This window comes from Phodopus roborovskii, unplaced genomic scaffold, assembly GCF_943737965.1.
Source record: "Phodopus roborovskii unplaced genomic scaffold, PHOROB, whole genome shotgun sequence".
NCBI classification, from domain to species: Eukaryota; Metazoa; Chordata; class Mammalia; order Rodentia; family Cricetidae; genus Phodopus; species Phodopus roborovskii.
The window spans coordinates 2,707,322-2,732,396 of NW_026126558.1; the positions used below are offsets into that span (position 1 = coordinate 2,707,322).

General features: G+C 46.9%; 1 protein-coding gene across 2 annotated transcripts in view; it reads right to left on the reverse strand.

The window, feature by feature from the left end:
• Positions 1 to 25,075, reverse strand: part of Slc35f3 (solute carrier family 35 member F3) — a 239,442-nt gene that overhangs the window by 50,719 nt on the left and 163,648 nt on the right. For both annotated transcript variants that reach the window (XM_051201539.1, XM_051201540.1), the window contains one exon: positions 15,099 to 15,423. In XM_051201539.1, coding sequence (XP_051057496.1) covers positions 15,099 to 15,423 — 325 coding nt within the window. The remainder of the gene's footprint in view (positions 1 to 15,098; positions 15,424 to 25,075) is intronic.

The window sequence follows — 25,075 nt, forward strand, 5'->3', positions numbered from 1 at the left end:
ATGTGGGAGGGCCCAGCCCATTGAGGGTAGGGGCATCCTGGGCTGGTGGTCCTGTGCTCTACAAGAAAGCACGTTGAGCAAGCCAGTAAGCAGCACCCTCCCCCTCCATGGCCTCTGCATCAGCTCCTGCCTCCTGGTTCCTAACCTGTTTGAGTTCCTGTCCTGACTTCCTTTAGTGGGAGACTATGATGCAGAAGTGTAAGTGAAATAAACCCTTTCCTCCTCAACTTGCCTTTGTTCATCATAAGAGTAGAAACCCTAACTAGGACAGTCAGTTTATGTTTTCTCATGATAATCTTTGAACTTTAAAATTTGTTTGTTTATTAATTTATTTGCATGTGTATTGTATGGGTATTTTGCATGCATGTATGTCTGTACACCATATGTGTGTCTGATGCCTTTGGAGGCCAAAAGAGGGCATTGGGTCACCAAGGTTGAAGTTGCAGATAGTCGCAAAGTGCCATGTGGGCACTGGGAATTAAACCTGGATCCTTTGGAAGAACAGCCACGGAACTGTCTCTCCAGCCCCTATGTTTAAGTGTATTTTTTTTTTTTAATTTTTAATTTACTTCTTAAAAAAAACAATTTTAGCTAGTGTATTGTGTATGTGTCTATGTGAATGTATCTGACTATGTATGTGTGTATGTCTATATGTGCATCTATGTGAGTGTGTGTCTGTGTGTGTCTATGTATGTGTCTATGTGAGTGTATATATCTATGTATGTGTATATGTCTGTATGCGTATATGTTTATATGAGCAAGTGTCTATGTATGTGGGGGGGCACATGTGTGCCACAGCATGCATGATGCATGTGGAGGAGGTCAGATGAATTTCGGAAGGTGCTTCCCCTCCTAAGAACTTTATCCACTGAGTCTTCACACAAACTCTACTTCTTCTAGTCTCCTCTCTGAGGGCTTCACATCTCTACTTCACATAAGAAGGTTATAATATAATTGTTCCCATATTTTAGTATTCAGAGTTCACACATGACACATGAAACTTGGAATTTTTCTAGGCTTCCCTAGGCAGGAGATGCAGCTAACATCAATTTTTCCTTCTGGAACTTTCCCATCACTGGCTACAGTGTTCACCCCTCCTCACCCATGTGAGATTCAGCAAGTGCACTCCAAGTCTCTCCACATGTATGGATACCCCAAGGTCTTCTACCTGGATAGAGCTGCTTTAGTCACTGGGTTTCAGAGTTCTACTCTCAGGTCTGGTTTGGCCATGGTCCCCCCCAAAGCTACTCTTTCTCCAGGTTTTTCTTGTCTGTGTCTTAAAACAAACTTTTTGGTATTTTAATTGGGACAGTGTTACATTTATAAGTAAGCCTAGAGAGGAGTTGTGTTTTTACACTGCTAAATCTTAGGGGCTTTAAAGCTTTCTTCCAGACAGTCCTATAAACTTGGGCCATGCTTACCCGGGGATTTAAAGTGTTTCCTTGAGCTTATAAATGGTTCTTTCCTCCCATACATTTCCCACCTGTCTGTTGCTCCCATCACAGCCTACAAACGTCAGAGTCTCTGTTAGGATCTGACTGAAATGTCCTCAGTTGGCTTATGTGCTGGAACACCTTGTTCCCAGCTGGTGCTAAGTTTGGGGAGGATGTGTAAATTCTGGGAGGTGGCTTCTCCTTGAAGAAATGGGGTCTCTGGTAGGGCTTGGGAGGCTTGAGGGTTGTAAGCCAGCCTGGCTTTCTCTCTACTCACTGCTTTTCTGACCAGTCCAGATGTGAGTGAGCCCTTCCTGCCATGGTGGACAGTGTTCCTTCAGAGCCCAGATGTGAGTGAGCCCTCCCTGCCATGGTGGACAGTGTTCCCTCAGAGCCCAGATGTGAGTGAGCCCTCCCTGCCATGGTGGACAGTGTTCCCTCAGAGCCCAGATGTGAGTGAGCCCTCCCTGCCATGGTGGACAGTGTTCCCTCAGAGCCCAGATGTGAGTGAGCTCTCTCTACCATGGTAGACAGTGTTCCCTCAGAGTCCAGATGTGAGTGAGCTCCCTCTGCCATGGTAGACAGTGTTCCCTCAGAGCCCAGATGTGAGTGAGCCCTCCCTGCCATGGTGGACAGTGTTCCCTTAGACCACAAGCCAAAGAAGAAAAGTAATTAAGGATTAACACAGTCCCTTAAAGTCTTGCCGTGCCCACTGACCATGAACTGCCTGGCACACACTTCCAGGCACCACATTTGTCTCTTTCGACCTAGTTACAGTTTTTCTTGTTCAAAGAATGCCACTTCTTATTATTCTGTTCATGATAGAATATTGAAACCATCCTAAAGAAGGCCAGAGATTTCCCAGAGTCAAAGCTTAGTGGGGTGAGGTGCCCAGCAATGGATAAGAAGTTGTGCTCCTTTCAACACTGTGGGCTCACACTCAGGCTGGGTCCCTGCGAAGCACAAGTGAGGATGAAAGAGCCTCCCATTTCTCATTTGGAAGGATGAGGAGTGGAAGCTTCTAGATGGGAGAGAGGAAAAACCAAGAGTAAGGTAAATGCACAGGGGAGAAGACAGCTCTTATCCAGCTGTTTTTCTGCCCTGCCACTCCCTGAATGGCCAGTGACTGTCATCAGGAGAATGGGAACGTGTGACAAATCCACAGGTGGTCACATGCTTCCTGGCACTGGTGCCTGTGTCTCACTGGAAGCACCCTTTGCCATGCTAACCAGCAGCATGAGGTGCTGCGGAAGGATCCAGGCAGCATCCATCACATGCACCTGCAGTGTGGGCTGTGGCTGTGTGGAATGCTCGCCCTGGCTGTCACTCTGAGTGGGCTCACCATGTTGACTAGTGAGTGTGGGAATGCATGTTGCCTGTGGAAGCGCCAATGGGAACAGCTTTTGGTTTCTGGGTTCTGACATTCAGGGTACTTCTGGTAGAAAGAGATTTGTATGCCATCCACAGCCTCTGACCAAGATGGTCATGTTTGTGGAATACAGCCCAAGGGGGCTGGCTACCTGCCTCCTCTTCCTTTTTTTCTTTTTTCCTCTCCTTTCTTGAGACAGAGTTGCATATAGCTCGGCCTCATCTCAAACATGCTACAAAGCAAAGCAGCCAACACACCTGACAATTCTCTCTCTCTCTCTATCTGTGTGTGTGTGTGTTTTGCCTCCTGTTCCCTCCTCTCCCCTTTATTCTCTTCCCTTCCCCTTCTTTCTCCTCTCTGTTCTCTCCCCTCCTTTCCCCTCCCCTTCTCTCCCATTCCTGTCTTTGCTTCCTCTTTTGTTTTATACCTCTAATACCCAGCCTTGCCCACATCTCTTGCCCTGAGCCTTTAAGGAAACCATTGTCAGTGTCCCCGCTGAACCCTATTTGGCTTCATACCTGGACTTCCAGCCCTGGGGACCCTGGAACGGTTAAAGCTTGGCTATGGTATAGCTGCTGTGATGCCTACTGTGGGGCCACAGCCTGGGCTTCTTGTGACCCTGCACTGCCTGACAGAGGACCCCGAGTCCTAGTCCCCAGAGCACCTGCTCGCCCAGCTCAGGGCACTGTGCTCTACGCCATTGTAGCCGCTACTTCTGCTAGCATCTTATGTAAGGGTTTTATGAATGCATGGCGGTCTGGCAGCTCAGTGTGTAGTTGACCTGAGTCAGGTTGTAACTGGCTGCATCCTCAGTGGCCTGCAACCCTGTGGCCCTCACACACTGTGTACACTGGGAGTCATTTGGAAACGGAGCAGGTCAACATGCAGCAAACACACCCTGCTCTTTCCTTCCTGTCATCCTCCAGTCATAGCACGTTTCCACTCTCTGAATAATTTATCGACCCTTCTGTCAGTCTTATTCTGCTGGTCTCCATGCGGTGCATGTGTGCGTGCCTGTGTGTGTGTGTGTGTGCATGTACAAACAATGCACATGGAAGCCAGAGGTACCTAACCTTCCATCTTTTGTTTGAGATAGGGTGGATCTCTCATTGGCCTGGAATTTCACCAAGTAGGCCAGGCTAGCAAGCTTCCCGGATCACCTGTTTCTACCTCCTACCTCACTGGGGTGGGATGCATATACATCACTGTGCCTGGCTTTTTACATGAGTTCTGGGGATCTGAACTCATGTCCTCACACTTACAATGCAAGCCTTTATACATGAGACTCAGCCTTATCTCCATCCAAGACCATGAGGACATCTAACTGCATACTTGAGAATGTGGGTTTCCAGGCCGACTCCAATTCCAGGCACAGAGATCATGTTCCCCAGTGTGATGCTGGCTGCCTGTCAAACTCCTTCATTCAGAACTTTAGTTCTGACACATGTCATTGATTGACAGGTACATTGTAACTCTGGAGATTCTCCTATCCCCATCCCTGGGAATCCTGAGTATACAGCTGATGCAGTAGAAAATGCCAGGCTACCTCTTATCTACCTTGCTGGGGGTATCAGTTACTTTCTCATCACTGAGACAAAATACCTGACAAGGGACTTAATAGAAGAAAGAAGACTTTGGACCATGGTTTCAGTCTATCAGGGAGTTCATGGCAGCAGCAATGTTGCAAAGGTTCTCCATATCTTGGGGGATCAGGGAGCACAGTACTCATCTCAGAACAAGAAACAGGTATAATCTCCAAGCCCTATGCCCCTTAGTGACCTGACCTCCAGCCAGGTCTCACTTTCCCCGAGTGGCATTTCAAGAACAGTGCTAGCATCTGGAGACCAAGTGTCCAACACAAGATCCTATGGGAGCATTTAACATCCAAATTGTGGACATGCCACTCTGGGGAAAACTGGCTTGGCCTAAGTTAGAGACAGAGGAAGAATGAAGTCCCTGGCTATGCAGCCCCTCCCTGGAGCAAGCAAGCTCCCATTATGGCATGACTGTCCTAATCTACCCAATCCCCAACCTCAGGAGGATCTGTTCCACACTGGCAATGTAAACAGGATAGTAGTATTTTGCTTAGAACTCCTGGGGTTTGGCTAGGAAACCTAGATGGTGCCAGCCCTTTCTCCTCTCCAGGGAAGGAGTGTTTGCAATGCATATGGGTGTGGCTTCCTCAATTTACCTCAACAATTCCCTTTGCTCAAGACATGTAAGGAAAAACATTCCCCATAACACACAACCCTGCTACAATGGATTTAAACAGACCAAGTTCCATTCTACTTTAATATAACCAAATGCCTAGGAAATAGCTGGTCAGAAGCAGAGAAGATGGCTCAGTGAGCAAAGTAATGGCTTCAAAGGCATGAACACTTGGTTTCACATTTCATACATAGAAAAAAGTCAGGCATGGCTGCATGTGTCTGTAACCCTAACACAGGAGGTCTCTGAAGCTCACTGGCCAGTCAGTCCAGCTTACTCAGTGAGCTCCAGGTTCAGTGAGAGATGCTGTCTCAATAAGTTGGAAAGCAACCCAGAAAGACAATGGCTACCTCTGGCATACTGATACACCAGCATGTGTGTACCTATACACACACATGAACATATACACACTCATATCACATACAACCATCAGCCAGAATTTCATAGGCCACCACGTTCATCTGCTTAATGTCTTTGAATGAAAATTCTCTTCTGCCCTCCCCATGTGTTGGTGAAAGACTGTGCAGAAAGGGTCTGGTGATGCTTTCCTGAGACTATATAAAGGGTCTAATGATATATTCCTGAAACAAGGGACCTGGGCCTTTTCTAGTCCTTTTAATTTCTTTTGTGTTATAAATTAATAATGTATGCAGGATTGAGAGTAACTCATTAAATGTAAGCACCATAAAATTGGGTGCTTAGGAAGGAACTGCAGGAAAAGAACGGGTCCAGATGTTACATTAAGTACAGAGGTTGTCTTTGTTTTCTCTGGGTACAGTAGGGATCAGCAGAGGAGGTAAATGTAATTACTGAAATTCTATTTTAAAAGGTCCAGGAAGCCCAAGAATAGCTTGTACACAGGCATCAGCAAAAGCTGTCTGTTCTGGCCAGTCACACTGCTTGCTTTTCATGACAACTCAACTAGACAGTGTGGGGGGCAGGGCCGCAAAGACAACGTGCACCGAAGCAGCTCCTCCAGATTCATGGCTCCGACTCAGGAAACTTAGAGAAGGGATCTCTTAGAACAAGGCAGGAAGAATGAGAAGAGAAACTAGGAGGTGGAACTCTGCCAGGGACCCTCAGCTAGATGTTTATTCCCCCACTGTTCAGGACTAGATCTGAAGTAGGCAGGGGTGCAGATGGAGAGAGGGTTCTCCCTGGCAGCTGGGCATGTGCCTCACCTGCTCTGGCTCATGCTCAAGGAAGACACAACTATGTCTTGGTGAGTACCTAGCCATGAAGCTGGCTGCATAGCAGGAAGTGGTTCTGTTCCAATGAGTCTTTCCCATAGACTCCCAGTTCCTTTGCTGAGGAAAGCTATATAGAAGGCAAAAGAGCAAAGCAGCCAGAGAGAACACAGGAAGACACAAGTCCTCCTGCCCTGTGGCTCAGGAACCCAAGGACATACACCATGTGGGCTGGGGAGATGGTCACACAATAAAGCACTTGCCTTACAAGCATGAGGACCTGGTTAGATCCTTTAGAACCCATGCCAAGAATAACAAACAAATGAACAACAAAAATTTAGTCATGGTGACATATCTTATACCCCCTGCTGGGGAGGCATTGACAGGTTGATCCCTGGGGCCCACTGACCACTCAGCCTAGCCTAGTGGGTAAATTCTAGGCCAATCAGAGACCCTGTCTCAAAACAATGTGGAGAACAATTGAGGATGACACCTGATGTCAGCCTCAATCCTCCACAGATACACAGACTTGGAAGTGGAATACTGGCACTGATTAAACCCACCACTAATCTGTCCAGCATCGGTAGCCACTGCCAACAAAGCACTGCTCAAAGATCAAGCTCTGAGGGAGGTGATTTGTACCCTAAATTGGAATAGACATTTATACAATTTTCAGTAGGAGAAAACCAACGCTCCAGGAATGCTTACAGCTGAAGTAACCCACGAACACACACTGTGCAAGCTGCAGACTGAGAACTTGAACCAGCCTCATGCCAAGCTTAGGGTCACTTCCTTCCATGCATGGCCTCTTTAGCTTCCTGTGTGCTTGGGGCTGGTGGCAGGGGAGGCACCTGTAGTGCTCAGTTGCTGTGGGGCAGAAAGAAGGACAAGCACTGTGAGACAGCACAGCAGTGTCTTTTCCTATGAGGCCTGGGTCAGCCAAGTCAGCCAGCCTAGCCAGAGTTGCACAGGGTACAGACAGGCTGAGGTGGTGGCCACACAAAAAGAATGGTATGACAAGGGACATATCTGCTCTGGCATGGGCATAGCAACATTTCTTTGCCTTTATTGTTTTAGCTTCACATAATAAAAGGCATATCAAGAGCTTGACAGGACTTTGTGTTCTAGACAAATGAATCACCCCATGTTTTCATCTGCCTCTCAGGTACATTCTGGAATGACTTGACAAGGGGATATACACAGGACTTCTTTCATCAAAGTTTGCTCCAAAGATCATTTCTATTAAGAAACGATTCTGCACAACAGTAGCATGAAATAATGACACAACATTGGCCTCCCTGCCATGGGCTCCACACCAGTTCCATAGCTTTTCTGAACTGAATGAGTCAGTCAGTTTCTCATCCCCATCATCATTTTCCACTATCACCTCCACAGTCATTGTAATCACCACCATCACTATCACTACCAACGTCATTATAATTACCATAATCTAAGTTCATCAATATCACTACTATCATCACCATCCTCAGTACCAGAATTCTCATTGTTATCATTATTATCACCACCATCACCATTTTATTACTTGGGGAGAACAAGGATTAGTTTACTTGACTTTTGGGATCTCTATGTCATGTCCAAGAGATAGGTAGATCAAGCACAGCTTAAGCTTTATGTACTTAATTCTATTCACTTCAAGCTAGTGATTCACAAGAACTGTGGCTTCCAAGGTAGCACCCAATCTCAACACAATGCTTGGAAGTGGGCAGAACAGTCTCCCTTTTTCAGGCAAGCATTGAGGTGTGGAGCTTTAGTTGACTTAACCATGCCTCTGTAGCAAATGAAAACAAAGCTGGTTTCCATTCCAAGCTCTCTTATGGCAAGCCTGTATTTTTGCTACTTAACACAGTGTCCAGAATGTGGGCAGAGCCGCCCCTCCCCTGTTGTTCTACCCTGCCCAGGCACTGTTCCCAGGCTCCTTCATTGAGGAAAGACTGCTCTGGCCCAACTCTTTCTTAGATGTATTTATGGAGAGGCCTAGGGCTGCTGGGAACAATGGACCCCAGTGTGTTTTCTCCGAACACATTTGATATCTTTGATAACATGAAAAAACTGGACCAGATGTTCCTGCAAGTCCCTTTCTGATCATTCTAAGTCTCTGGGCAGAGGACCTTTGCCAAATGTGAGACTTTAAGTTTCACTGTATCTATCATCTGGTTCACCACTTTGACTAAACATAACAGAAGGTGAAAAATGCCTCAACATTAGCAGGTAACACTCAGGGGGCCATCAACTTCTTGGTTATGGACTGTGAACCAGTATACACACGCCGTGTCTCTGCAACATGTACATGTCATACCCACAAGTCTTTCTCATCATCTAACATACACAGTTGCTGGCATCTCCTCCAGATCCGTGAGAGGAAAGGGCTTCCTCCTCTTGGCACCTAGCCCCCAGCTGCTGTATGTGTGTGTGTGTGTGTGTGTGTGAACCAGAAATCAACATGAGTTCATCCCTCATCCTTCAGGTGTGCTGTCACCTTTTTTGTTTTGTTTTGTTTTTTGTTTGTTTGTTTTTGTTTTTTTGAAACAGTCTCTCACTGAAAGCTAGACTGGCCAGTGCCCCAGGTGTCTGCCTGTCTCTGCCTCTCCCGCACTGGGTTTGAAACTGCCTATCACACCCAGCTTTCAGCATGGATGCTGGGGATTGAGCTCAGGCAAGCACTTTATTCCCAGCCCCTGAAGCTAGCTTTTCTTGTCCCACACCTTGTAGGCCCCTGTTAGGCTGACCTTGGCAATGTTCACAGAGACCTTGACACTTAGATCAAAACATCAAGAAGTCTCTTTTCCACCGAGGGGTATCTTGACATACTCTCTACCCCCAGACATAAATCCTCAGGTGTGGCATAGCAGTCACATAAGTGACTTCCATTCTTCAAGCACACGCCTCAACTCGACACAGGACTGACCATTTGACAATGCAATGCAACCAAGGCAATAGCGCAGCAACCAATTCACATAGACGTTGAAAGCACATGTTACAACAGATCGTGTTCTTAAACTGCTGAACTCTAAGCCAATCCCTGTCATCTGTTGAAGGGTTCACTGAGACCCCAGATAACAGATGAAACCAGGAACTGCTGCCTCAGTGCTGACTCTCCCCAGTGCGGCTAAGAAGAGATTCAGGAACGCACAGCCCCCAACATCTGTGGCGTGCTCCACTACCCCATATTGAAGTGTGAATTCAGAGCTGTTTACAGGGAGGTGTGTACGGGCACAGATGCCAGAAGACACTCAATGCGTTCAGAGTGTTGTGTCTGCCTGAGGGTAGCAGAACGTGGAAGGTGCTCTTGCCTTTTATTTTTAAGATTTACTGTTTTTTACTTGACCCATGTGTTTTGCCTGTAGTTATGTCTGCGCTTGGTGTGTGCAGTGCCCACAGAGGCAGAGAGGGCGCCTGATCCCATGAAACAGGAGTTACTGATAGTTGTCAGCTGCCATATGGGTGCTGGGAACTGAACCCAGCCCTTCTGGGAAAGCATCCAGTGCTCTTAGCCACTGAGCCATCTCTCTAGCCCCTTTATTTTTTATTTTATTTTACTTTATTTTATAAAATGAACCCTTGAACAGTTTGAGCATCACCTTGAAACATGGACCTGTGTAGCCATCCTGACTCACTTCCTTCTTTGCTGACACAGGAGACCCACTGCAGCTTCCCAGTTAGACAAAGAACTGCTGCTCCTCATTTGGCCCTCTGCATGTGTGGGCATGCTAAATAGGGGTGGCATTTTGCTGCAGTTGCAAGCCTGAAGGTAGCCCCTTGACCTGAGGATACTCCTTTGTAATTCCCATTGTTAACTACCAAGCTACAGACAGGACCTGAATCAGAAATTGCAGTCTCCAAATGGTATCCCAACCCTCTTATATAAACAAACAACCCAGACACAATATTTGGGACTGAAGTTTTTGAGTTGATTCAGCAACCACTACTACTAGGGCCCCTGATCATTTGTTTCTGGGCGCAGCTGATAATGGACTGCTGGTGGAAATGATGGTCTGAGTGGGCCTGGGGCTCAGTGTGAGTAAGGAGAGGGAAGGGACCCATCAGCTAGAGCTGGCCTGGCCTGTGAGGACTGGTAGAACAGGAGGCAGGAGATCCATGGTAGTGCTAATTCCCGCTGTCCTTCTATGTCTTAGTATTTGCCACAGTGCATGGAAAAACAGTGCTAAGACTTCCTGGAAAGAAGACTTATCTCCACAACTCTGCAGCTCAGCAAACATGGCAGTGGAAACGATTTTCACCAACACAAGGGCGCTTTGGAGGCCAAGAGGAAGCCGACCGTTGAAAGCAAGAGGTCTGGTTCTGCAATTGCATTTATCTTACTTGCTGCTGTTGTTCAGAAATTGAGCACACACTCCTCCCCCACCAAAGAGACACCTGAGCCTCGCCCCACCTCCAGTGTGAAATGTGAACATATGCTGTTACTGGTTATGTAAGCAGCTCCAGGAATCCTGACAATGGTTCTGATGCTATCATTATTCTGCTGAAGACCTTGGAGATCCTGGTTCTAGACACCAAAGCCCTGATGCTAGCGAAGATGGTTCAGTCAATAAGTGCTTCAGCATGAGAACCCAAGTTTGATCCCCAGAACCCACATACAAAAGTCAGGTGTGAGCATGGAGACAGGTGGATTCCCTGGTGCCTTCTGGACAGTCAGCCTAACCTAATCAATGTGTCCCAGGCCCATGAGAAACCCTGTCCTGAAGTGAAAAAACGAGGTGGATGGTATCTGACGAGTGTTGCCTGAGGTTGACCCCCAGTCTCCACATACATGTACATGTGTACCCCCCCCACACACACACAGCCCTTCCTAACTATCTGGCCTGTTCTGACAGGAGAGTCCTAAGATTCACTCTGCCAACTAAGTCAAGCTGGTCTGCCTTGAGGTATCACCCACCTCCTCCTCATGCTCCACTCTGGTTTTCTGTGGGCTTTGTACCCATTCTGTGAGGTCTTTAGGGGTTGGAAAACATGTGTCTCATCCACACCTGCCCACATGTCCTGGGCAGGCAGACATTATGGAGGTGTTTGGTGAGCTAACCTGGCCTGCAGCCCGACTCCATCATACTCTCCAGGAGTGGTTTCAGAACCTACAACCTGGCTGTCACTGCAGTAGCTCTGGGAGTCATGCCAGCTCTGAACCTCTTTTGCACAGAGCAGGGGCTCCCTAGGATCTGCTCTCACCCACGCACCTCCTAAGCTCCCTAGGCTCAGGCTCTCCATCTGCCTAGAATGTTCCATACCTCCTTTAGTACCCAGAAACCATCTGCTTGTCCACTCTCACTTCCTCTAACTTTTCCCCAGTGTCCCATGCCTAGGTCCCTTCATGCAACCCCTCTCTTGCTCCCTCTGCAGCCTTTGAGCTCTGTGAAGGCAAGGCTCTTTGATTGTTTCTTCCCTGTGTCTCACTTTGACACACAGGAATCATTTTCAGAACAAACTAACCTCTATCTGTAAACACTGAAATTCGCCTCTGCAAGGTTGGCACCATTCTGTGGGAACCTGTGCGGGTAGGCAAAGACACTCAGTCCTTGCAGGCTGAAGATGCAAGAATCTGAAATGGCCTTTGCCCCCAAGTGCTGTTCCATGTCTGAGGAGGATCAAAGGCTGGCTTTCAGAAGCCAAGAACTACAAAAGCCAAAGGAAAGCCACTGCTGTCTCCCTGTTCCTTTTCTTTTCCCCCATTTTCTTTTGGCAACTGCATGGTGGTAGAAGGTCTCAACATTTGCTTTTGAAAGCAAATCAGTATGGTTAGAAGTTTCTGGAAGGCCCAATAACAAGGCTGCAAAGGCCCCATCTGTTCCAGCTTAGATTCTGCTGACCTTGGCACTTTTGGGTCTGAGATACCACCTTCCTGTTCCAATGGCAGAGGAGCTGTCTGTTCTCTAGAAACCCCAGAGAAGCTGCTTCATTTATCCAGTCTCTTTCTTGGGGCCACAGGTCTCTGCCAATCTTCTGTCCCCTCAGTTCTCTTTCTGCTAATGCTCTCTACCAAAAGATGCACTGCAGTATCTGCTAAGGCTCCCTCTAGCATCAGTTGGGATTAAAGCATGAAGATGAAGGATGTGATCTTGGTTTTTCTCCACTCTGGGAGTCTTAGATTGTTTCAAGTCATCCCCATCCATCTGAGCTGTGACTTCCTCGGCAAGGTCTACAATGCTGAGACTCTTCTTCTGGCTGTAGAGGGAAAGCTTCTCTTTTCTCCTGTAGTGGCCTTCATTGCTTCCCTGGATACCCAGGAACTGGCTGGCAGATGAGCATCCTTGTCTAGCCATAGAACTCCTACAATTCATGCTTAGAAAGGACTGCATTAAGAAGTAGGGGTAAGCTTTCAGACAGAAATTTGACAAGGTTTAATTGACTTTGTTATCGGGTTATTCCTTCCTCTCCATGGTTCTCAGACAACCTGGTGGTGAGATGAATTTGTTTTTATGGTGCTTTAAAATTTTATTATTCACGTTTGTGTGTGTGTGTGTGTGTGTGTGTGTGTGTGTGTGTGTGTGTGTGTGTGTGTGTGTGTACATGTGTTCTGGTGCCACAAAGTCCAGAAGTTATAGGCAGTTGTGAGCTGCCCAGTGTGGGGGCTGGGAAACAAACTCCAGTCCTCTGCATGAGCAGCAAGCACTTTTAACCACTATCTCCAGCCTCTAAAACCTTTCCAATTACACCTTTTTTATTGTGTGTTTGAGGGTGATAAGGGGGTGGGGTGGGCCAGGTGCATGTGTGTCATGGCATATAAGTGGAGATCAGAAGACAACTTCTATAAGTCGGTTCATCCTTCTACCATGTGGGACTCAGAGATCAAACTCAGATTGTCAGGTTTACAGCAAATGCCTTTGCCTGTTGAGCCATCTCACCAGCCCCTTTCCTTGATTTTTTGGATGCTTTACATAGAAAACCAGTAGCCTGGAGCCCAGACGTTGATGCTTTTCTCTATGTAACTAATTTTTTCTGAGTGACCTTTTATCTTGCCTATCTTGAGCTTATAACCATCTCGAGCTTGACACCACAAAGCATAATTTTCAGTCTAATTGTTCAGCAGTCAACCTTGTCCCTGGGTAGACAGTGGCCACTGCCTGTGTTGTGGTTCAGGGACTCTTGCTGTGGCTGCTGGGAACAGGAGGGAACATTTGTCTTGTCTCCTAATTACAGGCCGATACACTCAGGACTACTTAGCTGTGAAATGCATCCTTTACTGGATGTCTGCTCTTCTCCATGACTCAGGCCATTATTTCCTCCTGGCCTCTGGGGAGTTCTTAGGGCCTCTCACGGTTCCTAAATCTATTTGCTTCCTGTCTTGGCTGCTGGTCAGCAGTGCTGCATTAAGTGCCTCCCCAGCCATTTCTGGCTGGCCCAGGAGCTGTTGCCTTAAGTCAGCATGGGAGACTCCATGGTTTCTGGGTCCTTGTCCCCAGACTCCAAAAAGACATAGGAGGTCGGCCATGGGGCTCAGTGCATGTACCATCAGAACCCCTTCCTTTCAAATCTGCATCCTGTGTCATAGGTCGATTTTCTGAAGGACTCTAGCTCTTATGTCCGTGAGGACACAATGACAGATTCCTCAGGAAAAGCCTGGCTCCCCTGGAGGCTTTCTGAGATGTGAAGTGGGTGCCCAGTGGGATTTGTTAACTCTTCTGGTTAGCTTTGTTTTTTTTTTTTAATTTTTTATTTTTTTCTGTTTCTGTTTTTGCTTTTCCCAAATGGACACAAGCCAGAGTCATCTTGGAAGAGGGAACCTCAATTGAGAACATGCCTCCATCAGATTGGCCTGCAGGCAAGTCTATGGGAGCATCTTCTTGACTGATGATTGAGAGAGGCAGGGCCCAGTGCACTGTAGGCTGTGTTATCCCATGGCAAGTGATCCTGGGTGCTATAAGAAAGCAGGCTGAGCAAGTCATGGGAAGCAGGCCAATAAGCAGGACTCCTCATGGTCTCTGCTTCAGTCCCTGGTTCCTTCCTTGAGTTTCTGCCCTGGATTCTCACAGTGACAGAGGGCATGTAAGCCAAATAACCCATCTCCTCCCCTAAGTTTGTTTGAGTCAGTGTTGTATCATAGCAACAGAGAAGCCACCTTGGACAGCACCTTTAAGGGGACATGTGATGGATGGGTGGTATATGGTGGCAGAAGGTGATGGGGATGGGAGGGAGTGTCTACAACTTCTAGCTTCTGCTCAATCTCAGGAACTAATGAAAGGAAGGTCTCCTGTGCACATAGTGTCATTCTGACCACCAGTCTCTCTTGGGTTTTTTTCAGGTAAGACAGATGGGCCAGTCCTTGGACACAGTCCATGTCAGACACAGAGCAACTACAAGGTATGCTATTTATGGAACACCAATGATTTGGCTCTCAGAAAGGGCTCAGGGGCCTGCTACATGGTGAGGTGTGGGTCATCATAGGATATGATCCATTAGCTGTACACCCTGCCTTATTGGTAGATACTCCAACTCATGCCTAACATACATACTAAGGAGGACATGCGCAGAAAATTGGAAAGAGGCTAAGTAAGGGCAGTGAGCTGTAGGAAGTTCCCTAGTATCTGATTCCTGGCATTTTTGTTCCTACCTCAGCCTGGCTTTATTCACCCTTTCCTGGGAGAGTTCTGCTTCCTTTCTACACCTCCAAGACCTGCTATGGCTATTTCTAGAAGATAGTGCCTATTTCCCATTACATAGAAATGGAGGGTGGAGGGGTGGAGGTGGAGAGTGGAGGCAGAGAGAATTCTGACCTTAACTGCAAGACAGAGCAGTTGCATTTACTGTGGTATCTTACCCTTGGTCCCACCCACTGGCCACCAGCTCTAGTTTCCAGAGTCAACTCAGCAGCCTGGAACTTGAGGAACAGCTCCAGGTGAGTGATTGTTTGTCAGTCTGAGGGTCTCTTACCTGTATCTCTGTTTCACAGACTGCTTCTCTGTTGACTTGCACACATGCCCTGCGTAGTACAATGGGAAGAACAGAAAGTTCCAGTTTGTGGCAAACCAAGTCAGGGTGAAGGGTGCATCGAAGGTCTTGAAAGTCAGTCTGGCGAGCTGCGTGGAGCCAGCCCAGGAAGCACACACGCAGAACACGACGGCCACGCCCCAGAAGACCTTCCTCAGCTGCTCTTGAGAGCATGTCCAGCTGTGCCGGCTCGTTCTCCCACCAGCCTCTGTCCCAGCTGGCGCCTGGGCCTCTGCAGGGCCCGGGGGCTCCCGGGGGCGCTCCTCCCCTGAAGAAGAGAAGGGGTGTTAGCTGGGTTTTTAGGACTTCTGGCTGAACCCACAGTTGGATCCCCGGCAACCATGTGGGGACAGGGAGGTTGGGTGCTTGGCAATGCTCTAGACTGCAACTGGAAGATGTACGCCAGGTTTCCTACCCTGGAGAGCATTGGCCCACAGGGAGGGACCCCCAGGCCAGGCTCGTCATCATCCTTCACCTCTGACCCGGAAGCCTTTTAGAATGGCAAACTTTTGGGCCAGACCTGACTTCAACAGGTGACCTACATGCTGAGTTTGAGGAACATATACCCAGAAGAGATGGAGACACTGAAACATGGGGTCACATATGTCCCAGGGTAACACTGAACTTGCTAAGAAGCTGAGGATGACCTTGAACTTCTGATACTCTCTTTTGTACCTCCCTGGTGCTGGAACTACAGTTGTATGTTACCATATCCTGTTTATGAAATCCTAGGGATTAAATTCAGGGCTTCATGTTTCAGAATATTCCTTTACATTGTGTGAAGATGTGTCACTGTGATTGGTTTAATAAAGAGCTGAATGTCCAACAACTAGGCAGGAAGGGGTTAGGCAGGACTTCTGGGGACAGAGAGGTCTGGGGGAAGAAGAAAGGCAGAGTTGCCAGCCAGATGCCAAGGAAGCAGGATGGGCAGTAGAGAGCAAAGATAACTGAACCACATAAAAGAATACAAATTTAAAAATATGAGTTAATTTAAGTTATAAGAACTAGTTAGGGACTGTAGGGAGCCGTCCCGGCATTCTCCATTACAAGATGGCGCCTGCATCCGGCTGGCATTGAGAGTAAACAAGTCAGTGCACAGTTGCAGGGTGATTTTCCCTCCCTTGGCCTCTGCCTCTCCCATGGCGTCATAAGGGCTGATGGGCTGCAGCCAATCAGGAGGTGACACGTCCAAGGCGAAGGTTGTAAACCTATATAAGGGTTGGGTTTTGGATGTTTGGGGTCTCCGCTCTGTAAGCTTATGCTCTCCCTCTCAAGATGCATTAAAGCTTTACTGCAGAAGGATCCTGAGTGTGCCGCGTTGTTCTTGCTGGCAAGACGGTAGCGTGGGACAAGGGACAAGCCTAAGCTAAGGCCAGGTTTTCCATAATTAATAATAAGTCTCTGTATCATTATTAATGAGCTGGTGGCTCAAACAAAAACCTGTCTACAGCTTCATGCATGCTAGGCAACCATTCTACTAACTGAGCTACATCCCCAGCCTCACGTACTTACCTATGTGTTTGTTGGGAATGCAACTGAGGGCCTCCTAATACTAGGCAAGTTTCTAACACTTAGCTGTAATCCAGCATTCACCACCCTTTTAATTGAAGACAGACTTTCACTAAGATATTTAGGTTCACCATGAACTTACTGTAGCTCAGATTGGTCTTGACCTTAAGATCCTCCTGTCTCAGCTTTTCAAGTATTGGAATGACATGTGTGCACCACCAGGTCTGGATTTTCACCTCATTTATGTCAGTTCACATGTGTTATGTGCTTCTGGGCTGCAACAGGGCCAAGGGATTTCTTGTGGAGGGGTGATGAGCTTTGACACCTAGAAGGTACAGGACCTTGATGGCTGCTCCTTTCTGTCTGGCCCTGAAAAGAAGATGGTTCTCCTTGTATTCTTCACATAGCAGCCACATAGGCATGGCTTCTCCCTTCCATCTACTCCAGCAAGCTTCCTGCAGCCTCACCTCCATCCTTAAAAGCCTCAATCTCTGGGCAGCTGCTGTGTGAGAGACCACAGACACAGAAAGCTGTGTCACTTGGAGGAGTCAGGCTACAGCCCATAGCTGGGCTGTACCATTCCCTGTCCTCAAAGACCCTGAGCAGGCAAGAGAGCCTGTGTCCCTTGTGAGCATGGACAGATGCAGACATGCAAAACTTGGCTTTCATGGCATCTCCCTGGCACTTGGCTGAATGGAGAAAGACATTTGCTTAGAGGTCCTTGTCACAACAAAAGTGCAAGAAATGGGCACCAAACATACTGATTTAATTCTCTGTATTTTACTTAACTCCAACAGCCATTTGAACAAAAGTTTACATGCCTTCTGAAACATTATACTTCTATGGGGCAAATCTGAACTCAAAGAGACCAGTCTGATTCATCTGTTTGAGCCACAAAAAAAAAAAAAAAAAAAAAAAAAAATCAACCTAAGTGAGACTATGGCTAATCGGCTAATCAAGGTCATGTGTTTTAGTAATACACAGCTCAGACTGGGGTGTAGCTCAGGTAGGGGAGTATGTGCCTAGCATGTACAAGACTCTGGGACCCATGTTCACCATTGTACAAACTGAACAGTGGTGGCACACCGCTGTGATCACAGCTCTTGGGAGATAGCGGCAGTAGGGTCAGAAGCTTAGGATTCTTCTTGGCTGCACAGTGACCTTGAAGCCAACTAGGATGGATATATATCTTCCTGTTTCTGACATATCCACGTTCAAGTGGGAAGTTCCCAGGGAAATCACAGTCACGACTTCGATTCGATCTTCTGCATGGCTCTACAAGGGCCTTAGGGTGGGGAGAGGCCCAAGAGAGGCAAGAATAGGCCTGGATTCTTGCTTCATGCCCTTCCACCAGTGGTCTCTGACTTGGCTCATAGTAAATTCTCAAAGCTGAAGGAGAATCCACTTCCAGCAAAAGTATGATGGATTTAACTTCCCTGACTACCTGTCAGGCTTTCTCAGCCTTTGCAGCCCTTCACTGTTGGGGTACTACGAGTATGCAGCCTTATCTCTGCCATGAGCTCATCTTAAAAAAAAAATAATAATGGTGAAAATAAAGATAATGTCTGTTTAGGAATAAAAAGCAGTTTCATGATAAGACTCCCGAGGAGACAGCGGGCCTTCACCGAGAATTCTAGCATGTTTCTTCAACTGTGGCTTTTATTAGTGCAAGTGCAGCCGTCATGCTTTATTGGATTAAGAGGCACCTGGGACGCTGCAGAGGCACACCTTTGGGTGTGTCTGTGAGGGACCTTCCAGGGAGGAGTGACTGAAGGAGGAAACCCACCCTGAATGTAGATGACACCAGTCCACGGGTTGGGGTCTTGGGCTGAGTGTTAAAAGGAAACAAAGGAAAGCCAGCTGCAAGCTGTTCCTGCCACCAAGCCTTTCCCATCATGATGGCCTATGTCCCAAAACTGTGAGTTAAAACAGATTCTCCTTGGTAGGTATCAAGCCAACAGTGGGGAAGTAGTCAGTGTATCAGGGTGATCTTTCTAACGTGGGGGGACTAAGCAGTGATGCTGGGCAGCTCTATGGAGAGACTGCCACCAAATTCTCTCTCTCTCTCTCTCTCTCTCTCTCTCTCTCTCTCTCTCTCTCTCTCTCTGTGTGTGTGTGTGTGTGTGTGTGTGTGTGTATACATGCAGAGGCCAAGGGTGACACCCGTATCTTCCTCAGTCTTTCTCCACCTTAGTTTTTAGACAGTCTCTCACTAAACCTGGAGCTCACTGATTGGGCTCGGCTGGCTGACCTACAAGGCCCAGGGTTCCTCCTATCTCTGTTTTCTCAACATGGGGCTTACAGTTGTACACTGCTGTATCTGGCTTTGCTTTAGCTGGGTGCTGGGGATAGAACTCCAGTCCTCATGTTTATATAGTAAGCACTCGTACTGACTGAATCATCTCTCCCAGCCCCCATCCTCCCGCCTGCCACCACCCAAGTTCTATGCTGATAAAATGCTTCATTGAATCTAGCTACTCTTTAGCTTTGTAATCAAGTCCTCTCACCAAGGGAGTATTCCCAATAACAAATGAAATGAAGACACTCAACCCAGCACGATAACCTCTGAAAACAATAACACTAAGTTAGAGCTTTGTTTTCCCACGAGTAACATAGGCAACTGCATTCCAGCTAGATGGGTTTTGCAGCTGAGTAAGTCTGGAGAACACTAAGCAGAGACAAGTTGTAGGAATACTCAAGGTTAATGGATGATGTGTGAGTCATCATGCTTGTCAGAGTTGTGACACTTGTGGTGGAGTTTAGGGTGCCTTGGAACACACTTTGGACAACCCTGGCCTATACTTATAAAGAACAATAGACAAGGATGTCACCAACCTTATATCATTGCACTGAGCCTTGAAGTCCTGATTACATTAATTCCCTTACCTTTTTCATTGTGTGTGTGTGTGTGTGTGTGTGTGTGTGTGTGCATGTGTGTATACTTGAGTGTGTGCATGTTTGTGTTGGAAGCCAATTTTGGGTGTCATTTCTCAGGAGCAGCTTTTGAAACAGGGTCTCTCAGTGGCCTGGAGCTCAATGGTTCGGCTAGGCTGGTAGGTCAGTGAGTCCTAGGGGTCTACTTGTCTCTGCCTCCTCAGTCTTGAGATTGCAAGTGTGTGCCATCATGCCTATCTTTTTTTTAACATATGAATGTGTGTTGTGTGTGTGTGAGAGAGAGAGATAGACAGAGAGACAGAGAGAGACAGAGAGAGATGTGCACATGTGTTTATGAGAGTTCTCTTGTATGTATATGTGCATTCACACACATTGCAGAGGCCAAAGGTTGACACTGGGTATCTTTCTTTTCCTTTTTTAAAAAAATTATTTACTTATTCTTATTTTGTGTGCATTGGTGTTTTGACTGCATGTCTGTCTGTGTGAAGGTGTTAGATCCTGGGGTTACCGACAATTTGAGCTGCTATGTGGGTGCTGGCAACTGAACCTGGGTCCTCTGGAAGAGCAGACAATGCCCTTAACAACTGAACCATCTCTCCAGTCCCTTTGGGTGTCTTTCCTAATCAGGCTCCAGCATGTACCTTGTATATTGAGGTGTGGTCTTTCACTCAGCCTGAAATTCACCTATTTTGCTAGTCTGGCTAGCCAGCTTGCTCTGGCTATTTCTCTGTTTCCCATATGTCAGAATATAGGCAGGCTGCCACATCCCCCCAATTTTTATGTGGGTTCTGGTGATCTGAACTTTAGTCCATACCTTTGCATGGCAAGTGCTTTATCCACTCAGCCATCTCCCCAGGCTCGGGCTTTTAACATGGGCTTGAACTCAGGTTCTCAGGCTTGTATGGCAAGTACCTTACCAACTGAGTCATCTCCCCAGATCCTATGTAACTTACTCGTAACAATTTTTGCCACTATAAATAAATTATTACTCTATCACTATGTAACAAAAATATTGAGAAGTCAAAGTTAAAGCACTTGGTGGTCATCTCAGCACCCAGAGCTGCCATTGCCCACAGAGGGCTGCATTTTTTCTTCAGGTTTTTGTTTGAGCAGATGACAAAAGGTCTCTCCAGACCTATGCCTCTGCCAACCATTAACACATCCACATGGCAAACATGGAATGGCATCATGTTTCCATCCTGCATTTAACCAAACACACTTTATCCTGGTCTTAGTGTTGTGTCCTGCATCCTATGAGCATGTCAATCATCCAGGGAACCAATAAGAAGCACTGATGCTGAGACCAGAGCACTGGGTGGCCTGTGGTCAAGTCCAAAGCACCATCTCTGTACTTTAGGAACTCTGGGAGTGGCAAAAAATTACAGAGCACTTATGTGAAAATGGCAGCTCTGTATCATGCCAGGTATGTGCTGAGGAATCCAAAGCTTCAACCAAGATTGTCACGATGAAAGAGGTCAAGAACAATTGTGATTTGCCTCAGGACATTCAGCAAGGTGATGAGCTCTGAAAGCCACTGTCACTTGTCACCTGTGATGTTCAGTCATGAAGTGGGAGACTCCATCGGACTGGCTAAAGGACACATGACACTCCTTCCTCCAGAATCATACCCTGTTTAATGAAGGAAGAGTGGGGAAAGGAACTGACTTAGCTGAGAATGAATGCAGAGCAGAGTGTGAATGTGGTTAGCAGCTGCACTTTGTTCCCCACCATGTGAGTGCGAGAAAATACATCTCACCATGTGCCATATTCAGGGTTGTAGTCAATGACCTGCCCAAGTGATGCTCAGACAGGCTTTGGATAGGAGCTATGAGCAGGGCAGCATCCCTCTTCAGACTCCTTTCAAGTCTTCAAGTCTGGGAAAATTTTAGAGGGTTTTACTTCCTCGAAAGTGCAGGGCAAGCTGTGTGTGTGTGTATGTGTGTGTGTGCGCGCGCGTGCACACATGTGTGCATTTGTGTACAAGGGAGCATGCTCTTCTGAACAAGGGTTCTTCCTCATACTCAAGAGTCACCCTAAGATGACAGTGCTGAGGGCTATCTCCCACACAGACATGCCCTGAGGATTGTCTCCTCTGAGAGATTTATAGATGGGTTAACCATTCTCATCACTCTGGTCAGGCAGAACCCAGAACTGGAGGAAACACTATTAGCCTGGGCCATGAGGGATGAGTGGGGTATGTCTCAGGCACCAACCCATTAGGGTACCAAGGGAGACCTTTCATGTTAGGAGATGTCTATGCCTTTCCCTAGAGATAATGATAAATTGGGTGATTTTTGTCTCTCTAGTGGAAGTTACTTCTTGGATGAGAAAGTGAGATTGGAAAGTCATTTTGTGTCTTCTAAAAAAAATCCCATGAAATGAATCTCTTTGAACTTCTAAGAGAACACAACTACTTCTCTGACAAACTCTCCAGACAGCATCTTGTCCCGAGAGGAAGGGACTCAAGGCTGTAGGCTGGCATGGTTCATGTCTCCTACAAAGGAAACAGATGCCACCACAGAACAATGAGAGGCAACAGCTCTCAGCTTCAGCTACATATATGATGAAGTCAATTTCCGTTTTGTTGAGGTATAATTCTATAGCATAAGATCCAACCTCCTTTGGTGCACCCTCGTCATTTTTAATGAAATTATAAAATTAAGAAACAAGCAGTATCACACATATTTAAAGTATCCATTGCCCTCCAAATTAGTCCGAAACCTCATTTGCAATCACTTCCTGTCTGCATCCTCAGTCCTAAGTAACCATGAATCTGTTTTCTGTTCCCATAATTTGCCCTTTTTGGAAATGTCATGTAAATATGTAGGCTTACACATTTGATTTAGTGTGCAGGTTCATTCATATTTTTCATAGGCTGGCAGATTTCTTTTTATGGCTGATTAGCATCCCATTGTAGGGATATACATTTGAGTGTTTTGTTTTGTTTTTGTATATGTGTGCACATATATGTAGAGGCCAGATGTCAACCTTGGATGTTATTCCTCATTGACTTTCCTAGCCTTGAGAAGCATGAGGAGACAAAAGCTGGACTAATGCAAAGGCACAGTATGCATGTATGCTGTCCTCCTGAATACCTAGCACAGGCTCAGATCTGTCACTATGCAGGATTCAGGTGACCAACTGTAGGTGGCATCATCCATCTTCTTTTATGAGACAGTCTCTAACTCAACTAAAGTGTACCAATTCAATGAGGCTGGCTGGCTAGCCAGCTCTAACAACCTGTCTCCACCTCCCTAGGGATGAGTCCATAAGTGTGTCCCAGCACACCTAGCTTTTTATGTGGATTCTGATGATAGAACTCAGGTCCCCATGCTTGCAAGTCTCCTCAGCACCAGGTATTCATGTTCTTACAGGAGGAAACACTAGAGAACCTCTCCCACCTCTCTCTTCACATGCATACATATAAAAAAGTAGGTCAGGTGAGGACATGGCAATAAACAGCCCATGTCAAGCCAGGAAGAGAGCCCAGCATGTCAGGACCTTCCCAGTCTCAAGAAGTGTGAGAAGGCCAGGCTGTGGTGGTGCATGCCTTTAATCCCAGCACTGGGGAGGCAGAGGCAGGCAGATCTCTGTGAGTTCAAAGCCAGCCTGGTCTACAAGAGCTAGTTCTAGGATAGCTAGGGCTACACAGAGAAACCCTGTCTCCAAAAAAAAAAAAAAAAAAAAAAAAAAAAAAGAAAGAAAGAAAGAAAGAAAGAAAGAAAAAAGAAGGAGGAGAAGGAGAAGGCGAGAAGACAAACGTGTTTGGGCTCTGCAGTCTGTGATATGCTAGACTGATTAATTCAAGAGTTCAAGGGGTACCCAGAAGAATGCACATTGTGCTCGTGAACCTAGGCATAGGCCCCGATTAATCCCTATGCAGAACTTGGATGGCCAGCTAGCTACAGGTGGCAAAATCTTTATTTTGATGGTCTTCGGGGAGGAAAGGGAACAACACTGAGTCAGAAGTAGTGGGTTCTCCTTCACAGCTGTTCCCCTTGGGAATTATTTCAATTTCAACAGTGAAATTAAGTCTTTTATACTGGAAAGTGATCTCTCTAGCCAAGAAAGAGACTTGGGAAGTCACTGTTTTATTGCTATGAGGAGACACCATGACCAGGACAACTTATAAAACAAGGCATTTAATTGGGGCTTGTTTACAGTTTCAGAGGGTGAGTCCATGACTATCATGGTGGGGAGAGTGGCGACTGGTGACCAGGCATTCAAAAAAATGAGCTAATGGTGGACAAGCTTATTCAAATTATAGCAGGAGGTGACCAAAAGGGTTTTTTTTTTTTTTTTTTGGAGGGGTGAGGTGAGGGGTGGGCAGGGCAGAGCTGATGTAGGTTCCTCTGAAGTTCTACCTGAAGCAGAGTCCATCTCCTTCTTCCAGCCCACATTCCTGCTAGCATCCTGTGACAGTTAGTCTAGATTGTCAGTTTGAACAGACTGAGAGCATTTCTAGAGATGACAGCAGCAGGAGGGCTCTGACCTATCACAAGTTTGATCCATTGAGGGATTCAGAACTTGATTGGATTATCTATCAGGGAGGGGGTGGAACTGTGGAAAGCAGGACCTGGTTGGAGGAAGTAGATAATTGGGGGTACGCCCTTGGGTTATGTCTGCACTTGCCGCTTCTGCTTCCTGTCCACTGTGAGTTGAACAGTCTCTCCTTCATATTGCTCCCCCCCCCCATGATGCTCTGCTTCACTCAGGCCCAGCATCAATGGTGCCAAAGACTACTGACTGAAACCTCCAAAATCATGAGCCAAAATAAACCCTTCCTCCTTTGAAATGCTAATGTTGCATATTTTGTCTCAGCAACCGGGGAAGATAATGAACACAACTACTACCCAAAGAGGAGACTCCTTGTTGGAGTGTCCCCTCATCCTCATTTTCTCAGAGGTTTCCTGATAACTCCCAAGTGGCTCAGTGTTATTGACTCATGGGCTTAAGGCAGGCCTGGAATTACACAGCCCATGGTCAGTTCTGTCCTGTAAACAGCTGACTAGCCAGCAAAGTCTCCAAGTCAGGCCATCCACACCATGGAGGAAGTCTTGGTGTCTGCTCTGGGAGGGAATGTGTATCGGTTCTTGCCCCAAACATGTGAGCTACCTTGGATCAGCCTTAATCCGCATGCCCTGCTAGTCACAGCCTGTCCAGCAAGCTCAGTGTGCTCTCCATGCCTGAATGTAAGTGGAACTGCTGAGGCCCAAGAGCTGCTTCTGACCTCCACATGCACCCAGGAAAATGAGCACACTCCTTTCTATTTTCTGGCATTTTCCCTGTTAAAGCTGGTCTGTCTAGAACCGTAGATGTCAGGCTTTTGGAATTCTCAGGGCAAATGTGGGTTAACAAGTAGAACTGCCCCTCTAGGAAACAGCCTGCCCCCTGCTGCCTCTGGACCCTTGGGAAGGAGCACCTGACTAATTGTACTCTTGTGACAGTGTGGGCTCTGGGCCAGATAGACACCTCTAGTCCTCTACTTCTGGTTGGCTGGAATAGCAGATGGAAAT